This window comes from Beta vulgaris, chromosome 1 (assembly GCF_026745355.1).
Source record: "Beta vulgaris subsp. vulgaris cultivar EL10 chromosome 1, EL10.2, whole genome shotgun sequence".
NCBI classification, from domain to species: Eukaryota; Viridiplantae; Streptophyta; class Magnoliopsida; order Caryophyllales; family Amaranthaceae; genus Beta; species Beta vulgaris.
Genome location: NC_079202.1, coordinates 6,006,239 through 6,031,128, shown reverse-complemented (window position 1 = coordinate 6,031,128; position 24,890 = coordinate 6,006,239). Strand labels below are relative to the sequence as shown.

At 36.5% G+C, this 24,890-nt stretch overlaps 1 protein-coding gene across 3 annotated transcripts in view; it reads right to left on the bottom strand.

Moving 5' to 3' along the window:
• The window catches only part of LOC104905104 (uncharacterized), a 30,842-nt gene extending 12,080 nt beyond the window's left edge, over positions 1-18,762 (bottom strand). The window contains exons 1-11 of one of the 3 annotated variants that reach the window (XM_010693548.2): positions 18,238-18,762; positions 17,882-17,974; positions 16,741-16,843; positions 16,124-16,286; positions 10,126-10,297; positions 9,383-9,511; positions 7,719-8,306; positions 5,804-6,427; positions 2,344-2,412; positions 1,510-1,620; positions 1,185-1,427 (exon numbers count right to left, since the gene is read on the bottom strand). In XM_010693548.2, the coding sequence (XP_010691850.1) occupies positions 1,185-1,427; positions 1,510-1,620; positions 2,344-2,412; positions 5,804-6,427; positions 7,719-8,306; positions 9,383-9,511; positions 10,126-10,297; positions 16,124-16,286; positions 16,741-16,843; positions 17,882-17,974; positions 18,238-18,399 (2,457 nt within the window). In that variant the 5' untranslated portion in view covers positions 18,400-18,762. Of the gene's footprint in view, positions 1-1,184; positions 1,428-1,509; positions 1,621-2,343; positions 2,413-5,803; positions 6,428-7,718; positions 8,307-9,382; positions 9,512-10,125; positions 10,298-16,123; positions 16,287-16,715; positions 16,844-17,881; positions 17,975-18,237 lie in introns of those variants that run through there. The other 2 variants (XM_057396032.1, XM_048647048.2) reach the window with 2 other exon arrangements.
• Positions 18,763-24,890: the final 6,128 nt, after the last annotated feature.

Sequence of the window (24,890 nt, the reverse complement as noted above, 5' to 3'; positions counted from 1 at the left end):
CTTCTTTTTTTCAGTTTGTCCTCTACTAAGCAATAACAAATACCAAGTGCTGTTTATTACATGTCTAACGGTACATAAAATTCTGCATATATTTTCCCCTTTTTTTTTGTAGTTTCAAATTGAATTTTAGATGTAACTATCATATCTTATTGCGAAGGGCTTATTTTGTAAATTGTGGATTCTTCAGTTTCGACAGTTTGCTCCAGCGTATCCGTTGGAGAGAGGAAGATTTCCCAAGTTCTCTTTGGTACTAAAATATCTTCATTTGGTCAATAAAACCTTGACCTACATAGATTTGACCCTCATTTATGGTTCAGTGAACCTCTTTATGAGACCTTCATTTCACAGATATCAAAAGAATCAGAAGTATATATTCAACATGAGACTTTAATATTCTATTCTGATTCAATGACCCTAAATCTTGACTTCTTAATCATAGAATCAGAAATGGGCATGTCATTCAAAGAGAATACCCAAGTGAAGGAACAATACTAGGAAAGATTCTTTTTAATTTTGTACAAGAATCCGCAAAACATATACTTCCTCCATTCTGTTTTAAATGAAACGTTTGCTTTTTCACGCAACCCAACGCGCTTCTTTAATCATTAATATCTTTAGTCGTGCACACCTAAAAAAATATATAAAATTTATAATTTGATAGTATGAATCGAGAAAAATCTAACAAGATCCCACTTGACTATGTTTTTCTTTATATAATGGCAATAAATTGGAGTCAAAATTGATCAATGAATAGTGTCATTTCACCCAATGTTTCATTTAAAACAGAACGGAGGAAGTAAGTTTTTTTTTCTAACGGCATTTGACCATGGAAGGAGAAGCACATGACACTCCTAAGATCACCAAGAACATGGATTAGTAGTCTAGCACAGAGGCTTCCTTCTCCATCAGATATTCATTATCCTTTAGGCCATTAATCACTGAGGGACAGCGGGAATCAAGGTCCAAAGACACCTTCTATGCCATCTAAAACTAAGGATACCTTTCTAATAAAACATGCAGACTATGCTGAAATTGTTTCACACGTCAAATCAGCATCAAGTGGTTTTAAGTTATCTTCCTAATGACAGGAAGAAATTGAGTAGTGACTTGACGATTACTGGAATCACATTTAATAGCGGAGCTCTCCAGTGAAAGGTACGTTATCAGTTCCAGAGCCATATTACCTTGAGAGCTATAGTCAAACAGGCCTGTCGATTTAGCGGACGTCCCAAAATTAAGCTCCAGACAGCCCCAAGACCTTGAGTGACACGATCATCTCTAGAATCTTTTCCTCGCACATCCAACCCATCAGGACAACAGAGATTCTCCAATAGTCTCATTACAGAATTAGTCAACATCGGAGCTTCACCAAGGAGTTTACTAAAAGACTTGTCCGAAGCAGGCAAAGTGTCCAGCAAAGATTTCGCCTACAAAAGCATAAAATAAATACATTTCATTACTGAAGATGGAACAATATTAGAAACAGAAAGGTCATGTATAGATTCTTACCACACCAAGAAGAAATTTCTCATACAAAGCAGCAGCACCAGGAGATTGTTCACCTTCTGTTGTCACCAAACCGTGGAGATGATATAAAACATGCATTACAAGGTCATGACCCTGACAAGAAGAAAGTGAATCAATAAACCTAAAGTAACAGAGAAGCACAAAGGTCAAAGTCTTACACCTAGCACGAAGTCTTACACCTAGCAAATATTCATTTTGTGATCCCAGATCTAAGTGGATAGTAGCTACGCTAATATTAGAAGGCATGGTGTGTAAATTGTTCCAGACGCATCACTAGAATTGTTCCTCAAGATAAGGCCATCTGATAAACTCAAACCAATATTACTAAGAGTACCATTTTTATGCAAAGATCCCAGCATCAGCAAATATCTGATGAACTCAAAACACATCTGGAAGCTACAAAGCAAAATTATAAAAATATTAGAATATTAGAGTTCTTAAGCAAATTAGGCCATGCATCTATTTGATTTGAAGTCTACTTCAAAGGCTTAACAATGAACCAGCAAATAGCTAGTCAAAACACTAGACTTCCAAGGACGACAACTGCTGACAACCTGACATAGACAATCAGGAATAATGTCCACTAGAAGAACCCAACATGGTTTCCACCAAAGGTCAAATATGGACCAGGCCATAATTTAAACAGCCTCACCACTATTGGGTCCTAAAACAAGACTGATAAAGAATGCATGCCTGAATGTTGTTTCATGTCCACCCCAATGCCCCCTTCAGTCTTTTCGAGGTGATGGACACAAATATAACAGAAAGAAAAGAGGAGGCCAATGAAGTCCGAATTCTAATCCACAAGCATCATACCTGGTGATCTCGGTAATCCAGTACAATGTCTTGTTGCACCATCGTTGTCACAAAGTCGTCAGCTTCCATCTGTTTAAAACATGAAATGTAATCATAATGCTTATTTCAACATGTGTTCAGGATGTACAGCAAACATTTCCATCTTTTTTGGGGGAAAGAATATATCACACCCAAACCCATAAAAGGGGGGAAAATGAAGGCACAAGACATAAACACTAAATAGTATATTAGCGAAATAAATACCAAGGAATTTTGCAGAACATGGATAAACTCCTAGTCATGATTAAATCAGTTTGGCAAAAACATTGTTGAACAGTTTGTCAGGACTAAGGTTCACATCTGATGTACTCAAGCAATGCATCAGCCCTTTGTACAGGCACAGAAATTACAAGCTCACTAGGCTCAACAGAAGAAAGCATCATAAAATCTTCAGCAAGCGGAGCTAGTCAATACTGAAGGGATGGAATTTCTCTAAACAGGCAATCTGTTCTCGGAATGGAATTTCTCCTGCACTCCACACAAAATCGTAACTCTCTACGGGACATTGGACTACCATTTAGGATAGGAAATAAGAGAAGGCTCAAAGTTGTTACTTCTTCCCTTTCCTTAACATTGCAACAGTTTGACTTTTACACTATTCACTAATCTACATTGACCATTTCAAAACTAATGAAGAAAAACCAACATTCTTACGTGAAATGTGATCGAATTTGTCTCAATATATATAACAAAAATATTTTTGTGCAACTTCTACTTATATGTAATTGATGACATTAATGGTCCAAGTTGTGCGTACGCAAGCGTGTAAGTCAAACTGTTGCAATTTATAGGAGACTGGGTTTTTCTATGAGCACTTTCTTATATGATTATAACAAGAATTACGGGCTAGAAAACAACCAAAAAAATCGCCGTAAAAATGCAACAATATGGAGAATCAGGAAAGCTTCTACTGACACGGACTCCAAACCCGGATAATTCGCATGATTTTCCCGGTCCAAATTTTGAAGATTTTTCTTATAGTAGAAGTATGGGAAAGAAATACTAGTCTTTTTCAACATAAAAGTTGAAAGTAAAACATGATGTATCACAGAAAGGCCATGAAAGGGTGGAAAAATGGCTGAGGGGAAGTTGATATAGACATGGAAAGTTGGAGATGGATAGGTGAATAAGAAAACAGATAATTCTTTTCCCAACATCTTGAGAGCCAAAAACCACCTCAATCAGAATTGAAAGCAACATGTTTGAATGCCTCAACCAAGGACCATAGCCTTTCCACTACAGTACATAGTGCCAAAAAAATTCAGCCCACTCTTTCATAAGCCTTTTAAATAACCCAACTCAAAATGCCACCACTGACATAAACACCTCATTCTACAAGAGCAGCCACTAAGATCCGCCTCCTATCCATGAATTTGTTCCAGAGAGAGAGAGTTCTAATTTCTTAAGCACAGCACTAACACGAGTAAACAAACAAATGAGCCAAAGACTTATTACCTGAGTAGAAATATCCATTTTAGGTAATAAGTAGTCTAAGTACTTTTAACCACAGTCCCAATTATTCAGCAAATATTTCAAGCATACTTGTCAGATCACATCTGAAGAAACTCGACCAGGCAATATAACAGTAAATATTTGACACCACTTTAGGCCAACAAGTTGAAAACAATAGGTCTTCCGTCTGCAGAAAGGGCCACAAAGAAAGAAGAGATCTGCTATGCATTAGCCCCTAGCTCTCTAATAAACCCATCATCTTCATCATCAATCTCTTTGATGTAATTTCTACTCCCCGTTATCATCTCAAAGAAGAGCTCAAATCTCCCCCTCTCTAGTCACCTCCTTTTATATTTGGTACAAGCTTCATTCTACAAGGACCAACCTCTCCAAGATATTCCTGGATCATGATGATTCAATTTTGTGATAGTTGCAGATGGGTTCTCCAAATTAATCCTAAAGGATGCTCTCTAACACTCCACCTCTTTTTGCCAATTAACCCCTCATTTTGGCCCTCGTTAGTCATTAGTCTCACTTTCAACATATTCCTCAGTATTCCAGCCATGGTGTCAAAATAAGGGTGCATCGTATCGTATAGCCCGTATCATAAAGGTTTTCAAATCTACCGAACCGATACTACCCCGATCGTAAAGGTGAAAAAGAAACTGTGTTTTAGGTTGTTAATGGTTCAAGGGATATCTCATGGTCTGAGCCGATATTTGGCGGTACGACAACATCTTCCCCGTTTCCGGATCACTGTGACCGTTGCTGCAATCATGACCTAAACCGTATTTTCGAACTATGATTCCAGCTATTAGCTTTTCCATTTTCCTTGTGAATCTAAAATTGCTCCAACCCTCCACTTTATGTTGTTCCTGAACTCATGATGCAATATTACACATTACACAATAACAAGTGATCCGGCTTATTTCTCATACCAACCTTCTTGTACATGTTCAGAACCAACTTTGTCCACTCTCTTGGTAGTTGGTATATAAGAACCAGACCAACTATGAAAACAGATTATAACCCCCTCCCCAAACCATGTATAGCATCCAAAAGAGGTAGGCCTATTGAATCATGGCAATAAATTCAAGCATCAACATTCTCATATTAGCAATGATCCTATAGAATTCCTCTTCTCGTGACCATACTATGACTCTATTATCTTCACTTATTTGGAGAACTTACTCTTTTTCTTGTTGAAATCAAATCATATCACAAGAGACTCACAAGACAACACCCAAGATTTTAAGCTTGTGAGCACAATTTCGGAACAGACTAGATAAAAACAAATTCTGGATGCATATGCAACCCACACCCAAATATACTAGAATTAGGTAACCATGTTCACAAGGCTCAAAGTACCCATCTAGATTTGACAGAATTTCTCCAGGAATCAAATTTAAGGCTTAACCCTCATACATACATAAAAAAAAAAAAAAAAAAAAAAAAAAAAAAAAAACCCATAGTCCCTCCTTTTTGTATTATTGGCTTATGATTTTTAACTCTATGATAATTAATATGGACTTCAAAAAATGTCCGTTACATATTTGGAGGGTTGTCTGATTCCAATCACTGTTACATCATAAAAAGCATCAACTCCTTTATTCCTGAAATTTTTACTCAATTATTTAATTTGAATAACAATTTTAATAGGTCATATATTCCAACTATTATTGAGAACTCAACACAATCCAACGACTTGATCTCCATCAGTTTTAAGGCTTTCGCAGAAAAATGTAGACATTGGCAAGTAGAAGAGTCAAGCTAAAATGGACAGATTGAGAATATAAAAATACAAGCGATTCAGGTTCGATCTAAAGACTTTTGAGCTCAAGTTCAACTCAAATATGGTTCTTTGAGTGAGCTCAAAATTAGCTCAGTTGTAATCAAGCTCAACACAGCACTAAAAAAAAGACTTGTCATGGACAACATCCAATAAAACTTAAATGAGAAGTCTCCATACCCAAGAGACCAATCGAGCAAGTAGTGACATCCTACTCCTGCAAAAGTCATTGGTTTTGAACTGTTTGCATGATTTCACAATCCGTTCAACTGCCGATTTCCTCAATGTTTGCCTCTGTTTTTCTGTTAAATAAAGGTAAGATGGAACTTCGGGTAAGTCCTCACAAGTGTCTTCCGATGCAGATGCATTTGAAGTGGGTGAAGAATCATCATCAGATTCTTGGACAAACTGAGAACTTGCTGCATCTATTGATTCAATATCCAAAGATGGCGGGGTGATGGAACTCTCATTGTCTGCAAGATCAGGCGAGACTGCACGAGCAACAAGCACATTAACTTCTGAACTTGATGATACATCCCTGGCTTCATCGACTCCCTCCTCTTTGACTATTTCTTCTTTCTCAGGAACCAGAAGAATTCTCATACTTTTCGCATCAACTTCAGCATCTGGCACAGAACTCGGAGATATGTGGTCGGTGATTGGTGCTGACATAAATGCAGCGGGTTTATTTAGAGAAGCAGGACCTTCAAATACAGATGACACATGCGGAGCCTCCTCTGCAACAGGAACTGATGGAGCTTCAACAGTTACGGCAAGTCGCCTAGGATCCAAGCGACGGGGATCCTGAAATAAGCCACAACAACCTGAGTGTGAAGAAAGTAACATGAAATTTCCCTGACATCAGAAAAACATATAACAGGCCCAGATATATCACTCCGTACTGATTCACAATAACTGCGAAATAGTTATGACTTATGATTGCAAAATTCAACAGAGAAGGCAAGCTAATTGCTCCCTACATTCTACATTATCTGACCACTTAGCTTACATTTTAGTATTCCACAATAGCTGACATTTACATATGAAATGGGATGAATTGGTATTGTTCTTCTATGCGTAGGACACTAGAGAAATGAAGCAGGCGAAAGAGCAATTCAGCTTCCAACGTTGCAGATAAACCTTGACGTAACTATCCGAGAAAAGAATTTCCACTTAATCCAATTTATTCCGTCACTTTCTAACTTAAAATAAAAATTGAAATTTTTTAGCCTTTCTCAAAATAGAAAGCGCCCTATCAATTCCAGATGTCGTCTTATTCTAAATAACAAAGGACTAGATATATCAACTTATTTTAATCTACAAAAGACTCGGTATATCAACTCTTATAACTTGTAAGTCACTGGTATCAACTCTATTTAATCTTTTACAGCTAAACGTTGTAACCCTTCTCCCAAAGTTAAGAATCTATTTTGCTAGGCACTTTTTCAAAACCCTATAGCTAAGGCCTAAAAGTCACTGTACGAGAAACGAAAACATCCATAAACCAAATGATAGATTTTTTAGACTCGAGGATAAATGGCCCAGTTTAAAAGAACTTATTGACAGATGACTATATCCATTCATCATAATTGGTGGTGACGATGGGAGTTCAGTTCCCACTACCTACTCTATTCTGTATTAATTAATTGTATCGAATCCCTAGGTTTTTAAACCCAACTATTCGGCATCAGCACAATAAAGTTTAACCACCAAGTTCCTGGTGAATGGTGAAGTTCCTCCGCAAAAAGGCCCTTCTTTTTCCAGCTTCAATTCTCGTCCCTGCTTGACATGTGGGTCTTGCAGTCAACCTCCCTTCTCGCCAGATCCATCTAGACCACATATACTATGACCATCTAACATGTTATTTTCTACCAGCCAGTGAATTGACAAACATATTCTTGAAATAGAAAACATAGAATGACATGGGGCCAGTAAAAATATAAGGATCTTAACTTATAATTGTTTTACCATGAGTTAGCTATCTAACATGTTAGCCATTTAGCCTTATTTCCAAAATACCCATTCCCAGTATTTGTCATACTACCTTCTTATGTGTGAGCCAAACCATTATTGTCACTTAAAGTACAAGACCTACCCTTCTTGGATCGCGTCTAGCATCTACTTGGAGATTAGTTGAACCAGAGAGATCAGGAAGAGATGTGCTAACTGTAGCTGCTGCAAAAATGGAGCCCTGTTGTGCAGAAAGTGATGAATTGACAGGCATTGTGGAGCTATCAGCCCCTTGCACAGTACTCGCGACAGGAACACTCTGTGCACTTGAGGGTACTCCCTGCTTTGCTAAAGGTGCAGTCTTTGGCAAATGCTTCATATTGGTAATGACAATATCAGCCAACAAATCAGGGTGAATTTGAGATACTAAAAGTTCAAGAGAATCAGCAGCCCTTTCTCCTTCTGCTAGTAATGCAGCAATGACAGTAATCATTTGTTCAACAGGGTTCACATTGTTATTCACCAAAGGAACTTCAGAAGAGATATCTTTTAAAGTATTATCATCAACAGACACTTGAATCTGAACAAGATCAGAAGATTTTCCATTAGAAGTGTAACGCATACGCTTTGAAGCCATCTCAAGACCATTGTCAGGCTCTTCATTGTCGAAGGGCAACAGCTTCCTCTTTACTGGATCCCCTGAAAAGGGGACCTGGGTTGGTGGCTTTTCTTCCTGAACATCAGAAATCAGATTATCAAAAATGTACCGTGTATGAAAGAGACCTATACAGTCATTGCATGCACAAACAAAGGAGAAAATCAACAACCGAATATGAAATTTCGACAATGATAACTTTTCCACTTTGATACCATATGAATAGACCAGATCCCTACGATATTAAATGCCATCAGCCCCTTCTCGGCTCTCCCTGATAATCACTAAACCTAAATGCAGATGTTACTGTCCACAAAATGGAAGTTGAAACAGATTACGAAATATAATCAAATAATTCTGTTTCCACTTTCAAGCATCATTTAAACCCTAGCACCACGACCAGCGCTTGAATTCTGCAATATCATCATCTTTCTTATAAAGGAGAGAAGCAACACCGAAAAAGTCAGAACTCCATATATATATTGTGATACTTATCTTGTAAATACTACAGCAAATTCTATAAATCACATATATTTGCTACTCTTTTGAAGTTTAGTTCACTATAAAGATAATTCTTAGAGACTTGTTAGTCTTCTATAAAGGAAGCAGCACATAGCCATCATATCTAACACTGTCCCAACAGAGATGAAAGAGAAGCAGCGCATCCATATCCAAGGCCTTACACCTCAGGTGCAGTTGTGCAACCACTACCACGAGCAATGCCAATGGTTTTGCAGCTGGCAGCCTAATATCCCAATCGTAGTAAGCTCAAAACCTCTAAAATGTAATTACGCAAACAAGATGGAATGACCTCATAATCCCGTAACGTCACTAGAAAATGCATTTCATGCTGAACGATTATGTTCAATATTGAACCAGTGCAGAAGCAGCAAATACTGAACTCCGCAACCCACAGTCAAAGACTTGACTAAGCACTAAGCAGGAAAGATCCTAATTTCTTTTGAAGGTACAAGATTGATGCCCTTTCACTGCTTACATAATGGTATATGTATGACCAAATTTATACATGCATATCTAAGACTAACTTTATTCATATGTTGGAGAAGCGAAAATACCATATTTGCTCTCTGCAAGGATATTCTCATCAATCTCTTAACAACACGTGTCATATCTCAAAGAGAAGAAATCAATACCTTAGCAACCCGAGCCTCACGTGAAGAACGCTCATTATTTCTCATTATTTTGTCAACTTGTCTAAGAACTTGATCAGCAGCATCACCAGCATTCATTTTGCGCAGACGTTCAACTAATCTGTCCCTGGACTAAGAAAGTAAATATACACCTTATCAGACGAGAGTGTAAATCATCCTTTGAGCATGGGAGCGATAATAAACACTATACACAGAGACACACCTATACTAGTTCAGAGGGAAAAATTGATGAAGAACAAAAGACATACAAAGAACAGAAACTATATAACTAAAAGAAGGAAGAATTAGAACTGGCTTCACAATACGGTGAACAGCAACAAAACCTTGGTCCCAAAATGGTTTTGAGGGTGGGGGGGTGCTAACATGAATCGTCATAAGAGATCGAAACATAATGTTGCCGTGGGGATCGGAGAGACAATTAATCGATAAAGATAGAGAATTTGACCATCTCCTTGACCTCCTTAACTCTTTATGGAAACACAGCAAGCTGAAAAGCTGTTACAACTTACAAAATACTGATATACTACGTATAGCGTAACAGCACATATTATGCTTCATTCAAAAACCTAATGTGCTAGGCAAAATAAAGAATGTCAACAAGTCATGGAAAACGATGAGATGATTTTATACTCTGAAGACCTCTGATGCAAGTTTCAATTTACACTAGGAAGAGCAGTTACAAGAAATATCGTCCAATCACACTTGCAAAATCAAAACATTAGTACCTCGCTGATGGCTGGATGTGTACATCTCAGGAACCCCAATAAGGCACTCCTTACAGAATACTGTAGACTAGCAGCATGACCTCCTCTTGTTTCGGAGTTTGACTGGAAGTTAAGAAGTGCAGATAAAACTTGACTATAGTGCCCCGGTCTCTTTCTTGCAATAGATGCCAAACTGCATTTACGATAAACCAAGATTAGAGATGAGCAATGACCTGGAAGTTGGAATCATATGGACAACTCTGGTTAAAATAATAGCAATATTTCTCTCTCTTGCAAGAGGAACAATATATATTGGTACAAGAATGTGATGGAGGAATGTCCCACATAAAAATCAAGGGATTAGAACAAAATCATCATAATCTCTAGCAGATGGCTTCAACCACAAAAGAAAAAAGGAAAAAAAAGAAAAGAAAAAGGGCAACAGGCAAACAAAAAGCCCTCACCACACGAGCAAACAAAATCATCATACTCTCTAGCAGATGGCTTCAACCACAAAATAAAAAAGTAAAAAAAAGAAAAAGGGCCACAGGCACAAAAAAAGCCCTCACCACGCATTGCAAAAATAAGACTTACTCACAAAAACAAAAAAGACGGAACATAGAACAAAGGCACATAACTTACCATTTCAACACATATGTTTAAATGCACTATGCAAAGGAATGCCTACCAAACCTCACCACTCCTCTCGTCTCCCAACACCCTCTCCCCCCCCCCCCCCCCCCCAAAAAAAAAAAAAGAAGAAGAAACAAGCAAACTGAAAGGAAAATTTTCTAGAAGTATTTCAAACGAAAGCAGCAGGTAGTGCAAATACCCAGTCTTCTTTCCCAATTGTATTATTGTGGCAGCTAAAAGAACAGTGTTTAACGAATGATAACTCCCTAAAGATATTGCATAAAACTACCCCAGAGAAATATATATCCGAGTAAATGGACTGTGGACCAAAAGCACCTCTTAGTGCACACAACAAAACGAAGCCATAGTCCTCGAAATCAAGTGATTACACTACAGAATTCCCAACCAAAACTTTGGGGTTCAAGTCCCATTCAACAAAATAATTTGGGGTGTGCTAAAGAGTCTTCTTCACCAATCTCGTCAAAGAAAGAGGGGGAAACAGAACCCCAAAAAATAAGAAAGAAGAAGAAACAAATAAAAGGATCATGAAAAAAATCAACATGAGTTTCAACTTCCAAGAAGAATTCAGAATTCACAATAAATAGCCCAATAGCATGGGATCACAGGTGATCATGCATCATAATGCAGTGATGTAATGGGTACTTTACTTTATAAATATCAATCTTCATTGATAAGAGAAAAGAAATAGGTAAATCAAAAAGAGGACCGAAAAGTCCACTCAGAAAAACTCACAAAGTTATGAGCCAATATGCTGTATATCAGTTAAAACAAACCCAAAACTAAACCTACAGAAAATCACCTGGGAAAAGCAAGAAATACTACTCTACCAGACAAAAAATCCCTGCTAAATATACCTGCTATTAAACCACCAGCTCATATTCTCAACCACAATATAGGCACACACAAAAACTATAACTTCCCAAATCCTTGAAGGTCCTAAAATATAGTCTCTCCCGCCCAGTGAGCACATAAGAAATATCCTCTACATCCGCCCATCAACAATAGAGCCTCTACATAAAAATACATAATCCATTAAGTGCCCGATGGGGATTTTGCAACAATCACATGCCAGCATTATCTAGTCATTGGGGAGGTTCAACATGCTCAAGATATTAACAGCCTGCCTAACTAGCCGAGACTAGTAACAACGATAAATTGTACAGATATAAACAGCAACACCACAAAATCGTCAGAACCTTAATTTCATAAAACTGTGTCAGCTACATGAGTCAAGATTTTATCTCTATTGCTCTTAACTATTATAAATTTACAAAATATATAATTCCATGAAACTAAGACAGCTGGAATTCCAAGCAAAAGGTAATGAAGGCAAACAAATGTTCAAATAAATTCTGCTTCGGATCCATCGATGGTACAGCTAAACGACCAAGACATCAATAGCACACAAATATTTAATCGAAAATATCAAAGCAGAAACGAAGGCTACAGGTTCAAACCCTTAAAAATGCAATACCAAAGTGCCTCAGAGGGATAGAATGTAACAAGTTCTGCCGGAACACAACCATCTAAGAGTATCTAGAGTTGAAAAGCTACCAAAGAAGGCACATCACTTACTATACAAAAGAGAATATACACAAGTATAAAAAGCCATATGCTTAATCTCCAATTTTAAGTTATCTATAAATTTACGACATAAAAGCCAGATTGGCAACTTTGTCATTTACAATATTCATCAATGACAACGTTTCATATTTAAATCAGCAACAACTGCTAGATAATTCATATCAAAATACAGAATTACAGCATTGAGCATTGAGCATCTAGACCCTACAGGCACATGAGTTTTCCTGCACTGCGCAGAACAGAGCACATAAGGTAGAAGACTTATTCACAACACTCAATCACTGAAGCAAGCCACATGGTTCTCCTCTGCACACAGTTACATTCTGGGTCACTACCTTTATTGAGCTACAGTAATATTATAACAAATTACGACTGTATCTCCCACCACAGTTAAACACATAAGACTGGGTTTGGCTAAATTTGTTACCTGTTTCTCTTTGTTATCTTGGAGAAGAAAATGAAATAAAATTTAAGCCCAATTACAGAATTGTAATTTTGTATAACTGTCGATCAAAACAATTTCCTGAAGTTCTTAGTTCTTTCAGATGAATGAATAACCACTAAAGTTTCAAATCTTGGCACCACAACCAGCACTCGTGAGTCGTGATTAACTTTAGATGCAGAACCAATTACATTCCATCACCTTAAGCAGTTCAGTCATGAAGCTGCAAGTCACTTAATCGAAAACTAAGGCCACCTCAAAGAACTTCCCTACAGCTAAGTTGCTTTGCCACTTCCTTTGCGGAGAAAGATATATCATTTACAGATAGGCACATATGATCACATATGACCACTGTTAACTAAGTACTGAGGCCTTAATTTAGATTTATTTTTTTTTGCCAGTAAACTTACATCGACAATGTTATCAGCCAACAAATGCAAGTAGGTTGGCATTTCTCTGATGCAAATATCCTACAACCTCAAGCAGGTAGCATGAGCCCAATGCAGGAAACAAATCAATAGATAGAACAACAAGTCCAATCACCAAAATTTCGTACACAGCTCAGTTTTTTTCAGGAATTTTAGGGTCCAGAAGAGAACAATCATGGGCTTCTCATACGGGCTGAGCACTCTCATATGGGGCTGAGCACACACTGACTATTTAGCTCCCTCGGGTGCAGAAGTAGCCACTGGCAGATCATCACCCTTATTAATTAAACCCTAAAACTCCTATGATAAACCATGGTTTTCTAGATACAAAAATACTCATCCAGCTTTCCACGGGTAAAAGATAAAAAATAGACAGTCCAAATGCTAACCACTGAAATACTCCAGCATTATTTGACTACAAGGAAAAAGTACTGATCTATGCAATGAAGCTTCATGGCTGATATACGGTTCTGTTCTAAGGTTGAATAGCAGTTTCTAGCTATCTTTCCTCGAGTTTTTCATAATGAGAAAATACCCTGCATCATCTAAAATAAGAACAAATCCTTTAGAAATGAGCAGTACCTTGAAAGATTTCTTCTCTCATCCCATTCATCAATGGTAGCTGTTATCTCTTGAGGAATAATGAAAGATCAAAACAAGGAAAACAAACTGAAGTTTTTGACACCAGTACCTGGCAACTATCCCCAGTCTACAGTAATTACTCAACTGAACCGCATTTTCAACTTAAGAGACAACAATCTCAAACCAAATCCCAGACCCTGACAAAGAGACAAAGATTAAGTCCAAAACCCCTATACTTAAATCACCGATAAACTAGTAACCGCAAATTTTTTAGGAGTACCCCTGCAGAACTCCTTCATTTTACATAGGTGAGAACTGAAAAGAAGGATCAGTTTAACCTTTGGAAAACAACACTAGGAAGACGACAGGAACTGTATATATCGAGTGCAACGAATGACATGAAGCTTGCTAAATGAGATTAGTGGTTTATTTTGTCCCCATTATTGACAAAATAATCTTATTTGAAATTTTAGACATATTCAAGCAAGAGTTGATGACATCTGAAGCTTTTTAAAAGTTATTTGCAAGCCAAGACTCGAGAGATTTGTAATCGAAGAACATACAAAGTTCTGATTGGCCCTTTTATCAAACACTAGTTACGATAAAATTAGCTCTTAGCACAATACATAAGCAATGGCCAGCATGCGCTATAACAAGCAAACAAAATATTTATTTATTATAGGTATTTAATGTGCATGGACAGTGAAAAGTATATATACATCCATTAAAAGGAAAAACCAACTCAACTAACAGCTGTGAGCAAACATAGCAGCATAACCTACAACATTGGCCTATAAATGGCCCTTAAACTCGTAAAAACAAAGACTGCTGCTTGAACACCAAATTCCTCTCAAAACACGAAGTGCTCTCTCATACACCATTTTAGCTTCCTATTGCTGTCCAACAGAATTCACACCAGCTAGGACCAAACACTGAACAAATGTGCAGCCTAATATTGTCTAGCCCCATCTCTTGATCTGACCAATTAAAGCAGCAGCTTCAAGGATTTACCCAATGCCAGTTAACGCCATTCAAAGATGCTGACCAGCATGCTGCACTAATACAACATAAGAGAAGTTGATCTGGTACTAGACCTGCTCAGAGTTTTGATTCAATCATTTTGAAAAGAAACAGGGTATCCATATACATGTACAGATGTTCGATGCCTTAATCAATCTAAATACAATTAATGACATCAGTAAGAGGTAAGACGTCATTACCATGTGACGTTCATCAGATCAAACAAGATAAAAAGTATACTTCCAAAAGTGCCAAGCAAGTTCCTGAATGGAAATGTACATTCCACACATTGTCCAAACTCTGGATTTACGATCTAACTCTACATCACAAATTGATAATAAAAGATCAAGGCCACCAGAAGAAAATCCAAGCACCCCGTTTGGATGCTCCATCCAATTGATAAACAGTCCACGCACCACAAATTCAAAATCACTAGAAAATTTTATAATTGTTCAAGGATGTAACCATGAGGATTCAGAAGTTGCATAAAAGTCAATCAAAGATCCAAAAAGATAGGCATTGACTACAAACAGAACCAAATCGATGATTAAATATGTAAAACAAAAAAACCAATTTCACCCAACAAGATATAAGCTTCAGTAGAGCTTGCAGAGTTGCAGACATTGAGAGGAAATACTCATAACAAACCACATTCTACAAAGTAATCTAAGAGCTGGGAAAGCAAACTCCAAACACCAAGCCAGTTACCCTGACAAGCTTATTGGAGTTCTCCTCAAAAGATTTCAAAGATATGGATAAGATATATCGGTACAAGATCACCAGTAATTCTAAATACAGAAGTCTCAAAAGAGTGTAATTTTCACTTTGCAGTCTCCAGGTTTCTTTGCCAGGTTGCATACTTAAGACTTCCCTGTATCCTTCAAGGAAGCAAGGTGATTAATCTCCACAACTCAAGTTTGATACTCATAAGTAAACCTCAAATTCCAAAGCCAGACATGAACACACAGGTTCAAGATGCATCATACAATTCAAGAACAGACACTAGGACAATCCTCGAATCGTCTACACAACTGATTACAAGGATGACACAAGAACTCAAATCTCAAGTCCCTTGAACATCAGCCTAGAGTTGCTAAAGCCATGCTCACATATACAAGCCGAAGAAACCCTGCTTATCAAAATATTAAAAACATTCTTCCTTTTACTTTTTTCTTCCCATTTAATCATTTCACTTTCTTCAACAAGCAAAATATGGGAAATATACAAGTAACCAGGTATACTCTGCAGCTTAACATGTTTATATAAAACAGAAATATTAAAAAAGGAAGAACAGAAGAAAGGAACTTACCAATTGACAACAGTAATTGTCAATGGACCAGGAATGCTACTAGATGATTGCAACATGTCTAGTAAACTGGTGGACAGCCTATTTGCTTCTGAAATGAGTTCAGCTGGATCTAGAACTGGATGGCCACTAGCAACCCATGAGACGTTGAATCTGTGCTCCTTTCCTGTCATAGCCATTACAGCAAATTACAGCCTAAATAAATAGATGAGAAAGGTATAAAACAATTTGCACAGATAAGAGATAGTAACAGCCGGCAATAATGGCTCCACAGATCTCAACGTTAATCAAAGATATACCTAGATAGGAATGCTAAATGCAGACAGTTCATTTATTTCCTACATAAAGAAAGGTTGAATGAAAAATACTCACTATACAAAGGCAAGTTTCGAAGAAACTTCATGGCATATGATAACATCTACAATATTAAATATGAAATGTTTTTCATCACAAAGATATCAAACTCAACTAGAAATAAAAGTGACAAGATGAAGGTGATTGCCCAAAAGGACGAACAATTCAGAGAGCGTCAGTCAGAGGGCAAGAATCATTACTCACATATGAAAATCAAACATGTTGGCTATTAGAAACTAACCAAATCTTCTTTTCAAATGGATTACCTCCTGAGGACAGTCTATCAGTATCAGCTGCATCTAGAGTAAATAGCAATATGCAAGTTTCCATGAACTTCAGCGCCAATAACCTTGTCCCCACAGAAATCGGCTACAGAAGAGAGGTTCAACCGAAAATAACAAAATCAGAAAAAGGATAAATGTCATAAAGCACTTAAAATTCAAATCTTGCACTCCATGTCAACAAAATGGTTAAACGAGACATCCCACTAGTATGGAACTCCACATCAGCAATATTTGAATCATTATTCAATCCTATTGATTCTACAATTGAAAACACAGAAAACTTGCCAGGAATAATCAATAAGCAAAATCCATTTACCTTCAAACTTTATGTGCTCATACAAAAACACGGAAAGCTGCTGAAGAGTGAATATTTTTGGCATTCAAATTTCCTCATAGGTAGAGCCGTAAGATCTAAAACGGTTACCTAGCAATATTAGTCTAAGTTACCTCTTAGGTGTACGTCCACTGGATATCTGAGACCTTACTGGCTGACTATACAACAAATCTTATTAAGTTGGATTCCTAGAGAAACAATCATTTGTAAACATGGGAAACAGGGCCTACCTTCAAATATTTACCTCACAATGTCAGTGCATAAAAGGATTTACCTGTAGGACCATGGAATAACTAAAACCTCACAAACAACAAGACTAAAATAGTAGAATCTAATGGACAGCTGAACAACTGAACTGCTTCTTACTTATGCTGTCTCAGATCCTGGTATGCCAAAGACCAAAAACAGTGGCTTCACCAACACATAATCAGACATCAGCAATGTCCTATTCTTACAGCTAAGACTCTCGCAGGTGGCTATCAGGAAGGCTATTTTCAACTTCACTCTCGCAAAAAGAGCTACAGAGCTGATACTACCCTTTTCAGATTAGAACTAGTTAAATGCAGAAAATATTCAAAAAAATACACCGCCCTTATAAAAACTGAACAGATAAATAATACAGTTCGATAAAAAAAACATATAGAAGAAGCACAAAACGTGAAAAAACACCGGAATCCACATCAATCCATCCAGCATAGTAGAAAATTTAGCGATTAATTAAAAACTAAAACCTTCCTAATTAAATGACAATGTAATCAATTCAGTGAAAAAAGAATGCAACGATATTACCTCAAAAACAAGAGAAAGTACTGCAGCCTTGAACTCGATCATATGCATCCATATCTCCTCAGCCCATCTCTCAACTTTACCATGTTGATGAAACTGCAACACTCAATACATGAATCAGAAATTTCTACCTGACTTCTCATATGCAGCAGCAATGTGAGGGGAAGAATTAGAAAAGAAAGCAAAATGTGAGAAAATACAACAATTCTGAAAGGAGGAGGATAGCACCCTAATGTAATTGCTCACATTTGACCCTTGGAAAAAGAAAACTCAACCTAACATGCAATAAAATTGTGATGATTGACATATTTTCATTTCTATTGCTCAAAATTCGAGAGAATAGGAAGAGAGATACAGACCTGATGAACCAACTCCTGAAGAATAGAATGGAAGAATTTCATGCCATTAACAATAGCTTGACGCACTACACCAGGATCTTCATCTTTTAGCGACGCCAAGAGTACTGGCATCTGCGCTAGCATGGAGGAATAATCCGACACTCTCAATCCAATATCTTCCATCACCCTAAACGTCTCTAAAGAAACCCTCAATAACCCAAACCCTAATGTTATCTCTTCCGCGTCTCTCTCTTTCCAGTCTCCTGTCTTTTGGTGAGGAAGAAGCTTAGGGAAGAGACTTCTGTGTTTGGTGAGTAAGGGGTTGGGAAATTGGAATTGTAGCGAAAGGAGAGAGGTTGAAGATGATACAGATATGGGGGGAGGGGTGTTCAGTGTAGTTGTTGCAGAGGAGGAGAAGTAATGAAAAAATTATTAGTGGGGGACTGGTGGCTATTCATCTTAGGTTTTTTTTCTTACTTTCTTATCAATTCTTTCATTCTTTTTCATCTAATTTCAGTTGTTGATTCTGGAACCTATGATTTATGAATTGCGAGTTTATGAACTTATGAGTTGTATCAACTTATGAATTTTTATTTTTGGTATGAAATCGTTAATTTACAGTTGTGAAATGTCAACTTTTGTAAATTTTTGGTGCAAAAATTATTAAAAGAAACGGTCTAATTTTAATATCAAAGTAGACCTAGTTACTAAATGGATTAAATTAATCACCGAAAGAAATTAAACTAGTCACTATTGGGTTAATTCTCTTTTTAATATTGGATTTACCATTGCCTAATTTTAATTTAAAAGTAGGCGATATCTTACAAGACAAACTTTTTTTGGTGAATTACATTTGGAAATTTTTGGTGAATTATAAGTTGTGAAATTTGAATGATATACAATTGTGATGTTATAACGTCAGTTATGGGGTTGCATTTTATTGCTCGATTGATGGATTTTAATGAGAGCAAAAATAATAGTAGTTGAATATTGATTAGTTAGATATTGTGTTATTTATGTTTCTAATTTATTTCACAATTTTGAAAAGAAAATATAGAGGGATACCTCAAACCCTTCTCATTAGGGATATAATGAAAATTAAGTTAATTGTAATATAGGTTTCCTTCGACTCAACTAAGTCAACAAAATTTGGGAACGATTTGTAAATGTTGATCGATTAATTATAATTGGTTTCAAATTTAAGTATTTGTCGTGCATAATTGTAATTTTTGTTGTTGATGTTATATTTGGATAATGTATAATTTTAATTTAGTACTTATGTGGATTTTTTTTGTACTCGATACAAAGCAAAACTCTGCTACCCCTCGTCCCAAATCCTGGCTATGCACCTGATTGATCTAATAAACCTTTCATACGACACCAGACCATTCAATTTTTAAAAAATTAATATAGTCCATAATCAAATCAAATATTGGAAGATACTTGACTCTATTGGAAAGAGAACACTAATTTAGCAACAACCCAAAGACAGGCAAACCTCACATGTACAAAGTTACTAAATAGTATGATTTTTATCTAAAACATAAGAAAAAGTTTACCACCAAAGATTAAGTGAAATCTACCAGCTATTTGAGATATTAACAAAGTACTCAAATATGAAGCTAATCTTAAGAATTCAATTAATAAAGGTGTTGGAGGGGTGTCCATGGACGTTTGACCAGCACTCGGTGATGACGAATGAGATTGAGGGGAGTGCCCAACCCTCATAAATTGCCCTAACTCATTGCCCTTTTTGGCTTAGACTTTATAACCTTCTTATGGACTGTAGAACGGAGGATCATGTTCGTCTCATTGGCAGCAATCTCGGTTCTGTTATTAAGATTGAATTGAATGGTATTATGTGGGATGAATCAGTAAATTAAGAGTTGATTTGGAAATTACCAAACCGCTTCGTAGGGTTTGTAAAATTCGAAACTCCAAAGAAGTAGTGGTGCTTATCGATTTGAAATACGAAAGACTACCCACATTTGTTGTGCATGTGGTGTTATTGAGCACATCGAACGCTACTGCAACTTCGAGGCTGAAGATGAGAGAGAAGTTGAGAAACAATAGGGGTGTCGTTGCGGGCCTCGCCAAGAAAAGGGAGGTAGAAACAACTTGAGGAGGCAAAAACTTTCTTGTCCTGCAATAAGAGTCTAAATTTCTCGACGAAGGAGGGGGAGGTTCATGCCCATATACGTAGTGATTGTGTGGAGTTGATCGAGAAGCAAGTTGAGGATGTTGTTGTCGAGCGAGTGTGGAGCAGTCAGATGATCCGGCTTTGCACGCTCAAACTCCCACCCATTTGAACCAGGAGTCACCGATCTCTGATGTAAGTCCTACCTCTTGTTTGTCTTATTAATGTTAGGTGTGTTGTCCCCCAGAAGGTGGGAAAAAAGGTTAAAATTTTGAAGAAAAACGTGTGTAATAAGGGGTCCGTTAAGTGAAATTCGGTTAAATGTATTATTGTTATTATTGATGCTAACTCAATTTCAATAATTAATTGGGATAAATGCAAATTTGTTAATGAGTTGATTGTGGATGACAATGTTGGTGTCGATGAAAGTGGGGGAAAAAAGTAATAACCAGAAAAATATATTAGTAAGGGATCAAAGGTTAAAGTATTATTATAAGATAAACTAGTCCCTAAGATCTTATATACGTTATTTTGTCGTTTATATGATTATTTTAGGTGAAGTTATGTGTTTCCTTGGCTTTGTACATTTGCTCAGGGAAAGTTATATGTGCATACATATATCATTTATATTAACAATTATATTTATAAAGTACTTTAAGGGTCAAAGATTAATAAAATTATCAATTACTAGTTTATGAGCTTATAAATATATCTAGTAGGATTTTTAGTAAGTACCACATAAACCTAGAATGCTCCAAACTTATAAATGGTTAGCCTAATGGCTAACGTTATTTAGTCTTTAGAATCGTCACTAATAAGTTTACCTAAGGACTGACAATCGTTACCCATTTTTAGACAATACGTAAAATACAATATTGGTATGTTTCGGATTAGCAACTTTGTGACACTTGTACTTTACTAATGGGTTCAAGATGAAAATTCTTTACGTAAAGTGTCAATCTGCTTGGCAGCAAATACCTAAGCCTACATAGATTAGATAGGGTTGATGAATTGTAGCACCTGTAGTGATCCAGCGAAAACAAAACAAAAGTAAACACTAGTAAAATTCTTTACGTAAGCCGCAATTCGTAGTTTCGTACACTATAAATAGCATGAAGCTATTCGGTAATTTTTCAGAAATAACATGAGTTGAGTACTGTAAGAACCAAAAAAGAAAAGAAATAGAAAGAGAGTGTAAAAGTAGTAAGTTGAAAATTGGGTACGTACCATCAATATTATCAGGTACATTCTTGAATATCCCTTTTTAATGTTGTTTTGCTACAATGTGTTGTTATATTAATCTTTTAGTAGAAAAATAGTTTTACTTAATAATAAAGGTACATTGTGATTTGAAATAATGTGGTTATAATGCAAATGATATTTGTCACATTATGATTTATATACAAAGGTGATTCTAAAAGATTATCATATGTGGTAATAATGAGTTATATAAAGATGTTACTATGTAAAATAAAATGGAGGTTCGTGGTGGAGGAAAAGATGTTATATAAATGGAGGTTCGTGGTGGAGGAAAGATGTTAAAATAAATGGAGGTTCGTGGTTTGTGTTGAGAAATGAATTATATAGGAGTGACGTACGTCATTGTAGGGGTGTGCACACGGAAGTATCAGGAGAGGCTAAAGGCCTGAAAATATTATCGGAGTGACGTACGTCATTGAAGGGGTGTGCACACGAGATTTGTCGGAGAAACTAAACCAGATAATGTTATCAATTATAACTGATTATTTTATATAATTATCTGCAAGGTGTTTTTACATGGTATTGAGAATGTACTGGACCCTTTTGGGTTGACTGTTATAAAATGTTTTGTTTTCAGGTACCAGTATTGGAAATGGGCAAGAGTGAGGAAAAAAAAATTAGGATTAATATACTATATGTGTTAACTTATGTTTTATAATATTAGTATCATGTTTTAGGTTGTTTTCGCCTTGTATTTCTATTATTAGGAATACGGCAGTAATGTCCTGTAAATCTTTATATCCTATAATAAATAAAGATGTAATATTTGGTTCGATCCTGGTACTGGCATTTGAATGTTCTTTTATTAGAATTATATAAATTACAGGGCGTTACAGTTTGGTATCGAGCTACTTTTAAAATAATATAATATTACAAATAAAAGTAAATGGAATAAAATATTAGTAACCTATTTGAGAGAAAGGGGTGGGGTATTTATAGTTTATTGCTTATTGAAGTTATCTCATGATATTTATAATGTGTTTTATTATCTTAGAATGGTAGGACCAATTGCTCCACAGGCATTAACGATGGATCCTGACTATAGTGTCATCGATCACATTAACCGTTTAGCAAGAGCTATGTTGCATTTAATACTCACTTTCCTGAATATGGAATGACTGCACCTTACTTTTCTTTTGCTCTAGTTGAAACTCTTCCAATGAATGCTCCGTGGGATTCCTTTAAGAATAAGTATAGTGACCTGATAGTTAATGGGTTTCCAAATTGGGAAAAATACTTAAGGTTTGGATTAGGAAGACCAAGATGGACCCCGACTTTTGAAGAATTATCAGGAGAACTGCTAGCTTATGAGAGGGACCACATGGTATTTGTCTCAGATGATGAGTCAGAATCATGTGGAAGTATTGATCTCAATAAGGACCAGGATACACCAGGAAAGGATGGCGACGAGTAAGGAAGATATCAAGCTGAAGAAACTCTTTTATATATTAGGTGTTAACCATTTTTGTCTGTATAATATGTTGACACTCGACTTAAGATGATGTAGGGTGCATATTTTGTTGTTTTCACCCTATCGGATGGTTGAATAGAAATAGGTTTGGTTAATGTACTGACATGCTATGTATAAATTTATGCACACACACACACACACACACACACACACACACACCCACACACACACAAACACACACAACACACACACACACAACAACAACACCACACACACACACACACACACACACACACACACACACACACACACATATATATATATAATAACCTAACTATAATACGATTTTAACTTCAATCTTTTATGTATTTAGGATAATGGAATCTGCAATTAATCACTCTACACAAGAAAACCAACCAGTTCCAGACCATGATAACGGAGAGGGAAATGTTAAGGAAGTCACATCACTTTTATTTGAAATGCTTAAAAACAACATAAATCATGAAGAAGAAGAAAGTGCAAGGTATTCTAGAAAAATGGCCAGTTATAATCCTAAAACCTACAATGGAAAACCTAACCCTGTAGAATTTGAGGATTGGGTAAGAAGCTAGTATGGATAAATTGTTTGATGCTATAAATTGTCCTGAAAAATGGAAAGTAGGATTTGCTGTTTATTATCTAGTTGGGCAAGCAGATCTATGGTGGGAAACTGTGAAGGAAAGGAGAAATAATGAAGATTTCGGATGGACTCAGTTGAAGGATCTTATGAGAGCAAAATTTTACCCATCAGCCCTGAAAAGACAAAAAGAGGAAGAATTTAATCAATTAGAGCAAGGCAATAGGTTTGTTATGGATTATGCAGCAAAGTTTATGGAATTGTCCCGATTTGCACCACACCTGGTAGCAACTGAAGAGTTAAGAATGAATAAATTTGAGACAGGTCTTAATTGGGAACTTCGTGACCGACTTTCCACCCATAATTGTCATAGCTACCAAGAGATGTATGATAAGGCATCAAATGCTGAGAGAATAATTAGAGAAAGAGAGGCAGAAGATGTAGTGTATAAAAGGAAGTGGGAAGGAACACGTACTACAAATAGAAATTTTCAGAAAAGGCCTAATATCGGGAATGCAAAACCCTTTGTACCTCCAATCCACTATCAATACTCAATCCACTATCCAAAACCCCCTTGTGCCAAATGTGGTTATTTCAACCATTCAACTGAAAAGTGTAGGTTTGCAAATAATCGTTGCTATACTTGTGGGAGTACAAGTCACTTAAGAAAGAATTGCCCGTTAGAGAGAGGTAGAATGCCAAATGCAAAAGTAACTACACCTAATCCCTACACCTCAAAACCTACCTCTAGATATCAAGGTGGAGCTATCCAACGTCAAAATCCAACTCTGGTCGTGTGTTTATGATAAATCCACAAGAGGTCGAAAACTCAAGTGAAGTAGTTACGGGTAACATTTCATACACTCTTTCCCGATACATGTTTTATTTGATACCGGGCATCCCATTCATTTATATCCATTACCATGTCTAAAAACCTACATTTGGATCCTAGTGAGCCAAATTTAGAATTTTGCATTAGCCTCCCTACAGGAAATATCATCCCATGTCAAACAATATATAAAAATTGTCCTTTAAGCATAGAGGGAAATATATTTCATGCTGACCTAATTCAATTTGACCTTAAGGGATTTGATGTTATTTTAGGAATGGATTGGATGAATAAACACCGTGCCATAGTAGACTGTCAAAAACAATCTGTAACCTTAGTAAATTCTGAAGAAAAGATAGTTACATTTCAGAATAATAAGACAAAACTAGAATCTAGAATCATCTCTTTTCTTCAAGCACAA